Genomic DNA, 6,311 nt, shown 5'->3' with positions numbered 1-6,311 from the left:
TCAAAATCTTTAAACCCTAACCTGATAGTTGACTTTGTGAATACATTATTGTTCAAACGACTTGATTAACAAGTCTTGCACTATTTTAAAATACATAGTATAACGATCTTAGTTATCCAGAGCATTACATAAACACTTTAATTTAACAACATAGTATTTTGCACTAATGACTACCGATTTATTCACTTTAATATCATGGCTCATATATCTTATTTTAATTTAAAATATATTGGATCTAATATTAAATTACATAGGTATGTGATTTTTTTTTTTCAATCAACTTACCCAACACAAAATTAAGGAATTCTAACTTGCAATTTGGCTATGTTATTAATAATCATCTTAATTCATTATGTTATTTTATGGATAAAATTCTAAAATTTAATTCAAAAACGGTTTTTGATTAGTTGATGGGCACAACACATTAGTGAATGAATGAGTATCCTCAACCTCAGCTAACCGCTAACAGTTCATCATGCCAAGGGTGTTTTCGGAAAGATAAAAAGTATATATTAAAGTCAAAAATTTCCAAACCAAAATCCCTAAATTAAGAACTGCGGCGACGAAATCAGCATAACAGAGAAAAAGACTGACAAAAAAGACGATGGGAGTTGAGAAGGAAATTCTTAGGCCTGGAACTGGACCCAAGCCAGTACCTGGTCGCAAGGTCACTGTTCACTGTACTGGTTATGGTTAGCCACTCCTACCTTTTTCCATATCCATTACATCATTATCTCTCTTTCGCTCTTAATTGATCCATGTTATTGGGGTTGATATTCATTTTCATCTTCTTTAGGCAAAAATGGTGATCTCTCCCAGAAGTTTTGGAGGTAAGAATAGTTTTTTTTTTTTAATGGTACTATATATTTATTTTTTTGTAAAATTAACTAATTTCAGTTTCAATTGGTTTTTTCAGCACAAAAGATCCTGGGCAGGAACCTTTTGCATTTAAAATTGGCCAAGGTTCTGTTATAAAAGGTAAAGAAGTAAACAAGTAAAGTACTTTACTGCTTGAATAAGCTGATACTCATTGCTTGTTGGTTATTCATTTTCAAGAATTTGTGGCTCTTATTAAAAATGTGTCCAAGCTTTCTTATTGTTTGATAAGTTTAATTATTCTTTTTTACAAAAGTTTTAGTTAGAAACTAAATATACTTTGGACTACTCTAGGGGATTTTGTTAAAATCTATGTTCAGTGTTACAAGAGAAGACAATGAAAAATGATATTAACCCTTTTGAGATTTTGTGTTGTTCTATTTTTAGTGCTGGAGATGGACTATTGCAGTTATTCCACTTTTATCTAGAAGAAAATTCATAATGAACCAGTGCTCTTTTGTAGTTTTTGCAAATCATTACGTCTTTAGATGTTTTGAAGTTGGTTCGGTAAATCTTGGATTTTTTAATTGGTTTTCTTTCGTGGATGTGAAAATTTTAGATTTTCTCCCCTTATATTCTAACCCTGTAATTTGCTGACAATTGTAGGATGGGATGAAGGTGTTCTAGGAATGCAAGTGGGAGAAGTTGCTCGCCTGCGGGTAATATATAATTTTTTATGATAATTGTATCTATATTTTATGATGTGCAAAACACCAAATAATATAGATTACAAGTATTTTAAGTTGAACTTAAATGGGTTGTGCCAGAAAGTAGAGCGATATCGAAGTGTTTTGATTAAATTGTTTGGTAAAATGGGAAATCTTTTGGGAGGATTTGTGCATACTTCACAAATCCAACACTATGCTTAGTACCAAAAATGTTGAGTTTTGGCAGGCTGAAATAATTTTCTTGGTTTCAGAAAACATTATTTCACATTTTCTTTTCAGTGGATAAATTGGCCGGAGCATTGTTTCTGAAGTTCCTTCGTCCTGGAAATAGTCTCTGAGTCATAGTTGGCATTAGCAGGAGTTTATGAGATCTTGCAATCTCTTAGTATTGAACACATCCATAGAAGTCACCTACTCAGTTTTATATATTTTGTAAATGTCCTGACTACATTACTTTTTGTCTATGTGTATGTTAATATGTTAAATTGTATATAGCAGACTCAAATATGTTCATGAAATTTGCGTAACTCAATTCCCTTCAGTGCTCCCATGGGTTCATCGATTTCAATTTGATTTATATTCCCTTCCTCTTTCGGCTTTGTATTATGATATCTTTTTCTGTGAATTCTCCCTTGTGTCAACTCTGGTGCAAGGATGTAGAAAGTGCTGCTATTAAACCTCTCTTAGTTTTTACTTTTCTTTAACTTGATTTCACATTGAAAATTCATGATAGTAGGAATGAACCTTCTTACATCATATGTTTATTTTGATGGGATTGCAGTGCTCTCCGGATTATGCTTATGGTCCAAGTGGATTTCCTGCATGGGGAATACAACCAAATTCTTCTTTGGTTTTTGAGATTGAAGTCCTCAAGGTGGAGTGAACACTTTCTGGGATGTGGACAGTAAAAATCTATGCAGAACAACTTGTGTTCTAGCCAAAGTATCTAAATTATTATGTGATACGAATATGCTATCTATCAGACGTATCTCTATTATGTGATACGAATAATGCTATCTTTGGAGTATTGCTTGATGAGTACTTTTAAGTCAACATTGCCCCTTTGAGTAAATGTGTTCACTGTGTTCTGATCTTACTGCAGACTGAATTTATTACTTAATCAGTCTTATTTTTGCCTACGTTTTCCCATGGCATTTGTGCTCCAACTAACGTGTATAGGGGGTCCTATTGTGTTTGCTGATATAGTTGGGAAACTTTATTTGAGAAACTATGATTCGTGAGACCCAATAAACTCTATGCTCCTATTTTAAAATACTTGTTTTCTATATTTTCGGAATTTAAAATGACAAAAACTCAAAAAATTAAAGAAATGTAGTTTCATTAGTCTCCCTTTTCACACAATATCAAAAGATAAGTTTTTTTTAGGAGCTATACCATTTTGGACATTTTTATTTAACTTAGTTGTATGATGGATCCCCTATTGTAAACATATATTTTTGAACCTTGTAAAACTGAGATTAAAAATATTTTAAAAAATTCAGTCAAAATATTAATAAAGTCTAAAGTATTGAATTTTGATTTTTTTTTTCATTCAAAGGTTGAACATATATAATCCAAAAGTGTAGAATCAAAGCTGCACAAATCTCACATTAGAGATGACTTATATATAGTAAACCAAGTTGTTTACAATGTAGAATCTGACTTAAAAATAGTAAACAAAGTTGTTTACAAATATAGAGTAATTATAAAGTGAACATCGCTAACCCTACTAAGAATAAACTTATAATTAAAATCTCAAAGGAGGATCAATCTAAACTTATAATTAAAATCTCAAAGGAGGATCAATCTAAACCCAAACCAGACTCACAGTGTGAATGGACGTCTTTTAAAGATCTTGTAATTAGACAGGGTAAGGTCATGCAAGAAGAGCTCAAAACGCCAAGATCTCCAAAGAACAAGGAAATAAATCTCATAAATACAACAACACAATACAAGACAAAAACAAAACAAACAAAATAAAGACTTCAAAATAGAAAGAAAAAAAAAGAGCAACGAAGCCAAGACAGGAAATGCCAAAGCACCGTGACCCTCTCTACCACCACTCAGAAATATGTCACGACGAAAAAGTCGAATGGTCCAAAGCACCTTGGACTCGTAGAGACCACCATTCCACCACCCATCTCCCATGGAGTCAAAGAAGTTGAGTCCCCACCATAGTGCCCAACACCAACACCCCACACACACCAACCCCAACATAAGCACGACCCAACCCCTCCAAACCCCCACCACAGCATTAGCACTCCCTAAGCCACCACACACCCATCGCCGAAGGCACATCGACTGATGGACCCAAAACGGGTATGTTTTAAATATTTATACTCGCAAGCGCACGAATCGTATTTATAGAATAGTGTTCGTGTAAGCACGAGATCGAACCCAAAGGAGTTGACTAAAATCGAAAAAGATAAACTATTTTAAACCAAAATTAATAAATTCTAACCTAGTTCCAAAGATTGATGAGAATTTTTTGTCTAATAAAAATAAAATAAAAGACAATAATAAATATATTAAAGACAATATATATATATAACATAAATTAAAAGTAGAAATCAAGATAGTAAAATAAAGATTATTAAGATAATAGAATCCACAAAATATAAGTTTAATAATATTTATAAGTACATTGATTCCCAAGTTTTAGTGATAGTTAAAATAAATCAAACTATCATTTTCTAAATAGATTTGTAATTTTAAGCACAAATTATTTCTAAAAAGATAAGATTTTTCTTCACTTTTAAAAATTATAATTTCAAAGCATTTAGTGTAAATCAATCTAATGAAATAACAAATAAATCGATGAACATTATTTATAAGGCAAAACATAATATTTTTGTTCTAAGCATGGATGTGTACAATTTAATGACACATCTTACACAAAGAATATTATGTATTTGCATTAATGAAGAACAAAGTTTAAATATGTGCTAACAATCCAAAATACATGATATTTAAGATGAAAGAAGATATTTGAAGAAGAAAATTCCATAAACTTTGTTGCACAAAATGGGAAATCAACATACAAAATAAATACTATCTAGTTACAAATTGTTTCATCATCACCTTAATAATCTTAAAAAGATTAGAAACTCATAACTAGAATAGCAAATACACACTAAAAATTACAAACATAAATAGGAAAATTTGGAGGAGAAACCCCCAAAATTTCCTCTAAAAATACATAGAAAAAAATAAAAAGAAGAAGAAGATGAAGAGAATAGAGAGGTTTTGAAATGTGTAGAGTTTTTTTGGTATGGTAACCTCTCCCTCTTGGACATCCTAAATAGTCTTCAAAACTCCCTATTTATAGCAAAAAATGAGGTATTAAAATAATCAATTTAAATTAATTAAATTGATTAAATTAATTTAATTAATTATAATATGGTAAATAGGGGTAAAATATAAGGTGTAATAATGATGTTTTGGAGTAAAATGTGTAGAAAGTGGGGTAAAATTGTGGTATTTTTGGACAAGGGGACAAAAGGTACACTTAAGTTATTTATGGGCTCAAGAAAAAGAAAGAAGAAAATGGTTGTGGGCTGTGGCAGGTGCTGGGAATTGCTACTGGCGTGGGCCTTGTCATGGCAGCTTGCTGAAGGAATTTCATTGATGCTGCTTTGCTGTGCTCGGTTGGAGAAACAGGCGTGGGATGCTTGGTCTTTGGCTGGAGTGTGAGTGCATTGGCTGAAGGAATTGCTTTGCTTGGTGTAGGGATCCTTCGTGGGCCTTGGGCCATAAGCTTGGGCTTTAAGCTTTTGAAGAGATGCTTTCAAAAATGCCAAAGTTTCTTTGCTTTTTCCACAAAATTATCATCTTTCCTTTGATTTCCTTGCTTTTTAAGAGCATAAATTTCCTACAAAATAAATATAAAATAAATCATAATACAATATTTTCAACTATAAAATAAATCAATTTAATTTTTTGAAAATATTAATTATAACTTAATTTATATTTTACATTTAAGTTCAATAATACAACATTTTTTTACTTCTAACTAAACACAATAATTCGAATAACATTTTACAACAAAAATAACTATAAAAACACACAAAAATCTATAAAATTAAAATAAACTCAATAAATTCAAAATTACATGAAAACTTAATAAATCAATTAAAAACTCAAGAATTAAGCAACAATTAGCACATAAAAAGTGGTAAAATAACTCTATTTTGTAGAGTTATCATCGACTCTCCTCCTCAGCATCACCCCTCCGTGCAACAATTTAAGGATTTTCAGTTCTAGAGTCATAACCCAAGAATGCCTCCAGATCGTCGGTTACGAGCTTACATCACCATGTCTCCTCTCCACCAGGGCAAAGGTTGGCAATGGTTGCCCTAACCGAGAAAAGAGAAAACCCTAAGGTTTCGAGAGATAGAAGAGGGCAACGAAAGGTCACAAGAGTGAGTATTTTTTTTCACTGAATTTCATTTTAGTAAGTTATTTATAATAATTTGACAAAACGCAGAATTTAAAATTATATTTAAAAAGAAACAGAATGCTTATTGTAGAATTAAACTAAAATGTAGTGATCAAAATAGTATAAACTTTTTTTTAGTATTATTTATTTAAGGATATGTATTTGAATATAAATTGATACAAATAATCAAACATATCTTTTTGAATAATATTTATTTTTAATAAATATATAATTTTCTCCTCCTAGGAAGAATAAGAGTAGTAGTAGAGTAAAATATATGTTCATAATTTACTAAAAAAACAACTTTGTTATTGCATATTTAATATATA

General features: G+C 30.9%; 1 protein-coding gene across 1 annotated transcript; it reads left to right on the top strand.

The window, feature by feature from the left end:
* Positions 1 to 520: 520 nt before the first annotated feature.
* On the top strand, positions 521 to 2,640 carry LOC133781940 (peptidyl-prolyl cis-trans isomerase FKBP12). Its single transcript, XM_062221049.1, has 5 exons — positions 521 to 692; positions 797 to 830; positions 917 to 978; positions 1,483 to 1,535; positions 2,326 to 2,640. The coding sequence occupies exons 1-5, from the start codon at positions 605 to 607 to the stop codon at positions 2,425 to 2,427; spliced, it is 339 nt and encodes a 112-aa protein (XP_062077033.1). The 5' UTR covers positions 521 to 604; the 3' UTR covers positions 2,428 to 2,640.
* The last annotated feature ends 3,671 nt before the right edge of the window (positions 2,641 to 6,311 follow it).

The sequence above is a fragment of the Humulus lupulus genome, chromosome 6, assembly GCF_963169125.1.
Source record: "Humulus lupulus chromosome 6, drHumLupu1.1, whole genome shotgun sequence".
Taxonomy (NCBI): Eukaryota; Viridiplantae; Streptophyta; class Magnoliopsida; order Rosales; family Cannabaceae; genus Humulus; species Humulus lupulus.
The sequence above is the reverse complement of the archived record's forward strand: the minus strand, read 5'-3'. Positions and strand labels throughout refer to the sequence as shown.

What these genes read in the sequence shown, in the direction of transcription:
- LOC133781940 (XM_062221049.1), top strand. Translation starts at nt 605, where the DNA reads ATGGGAGTTGAGAAGGAAATTCTTAGGCCTGGAACTGGACCCAAGCCA. An exon ending in CTCTCCCAGAAGTTTTGGAG is followed by an intron (nt 831 to 916) that starts GTAAGAATAGTT and finishes TGGTTTTTTCAG; the next exon opens with CACAAAAGATCCTGGGCAGG. An exon ending in GAGAAGTTGCTCGCCTGCGG is followed by an intron (nt 1,536 to 2,325) that starts GTAATATATAAT and finishes ATGGGATTGCAG; the next exon opens with TGCTCTCCGGATTATGCTTA.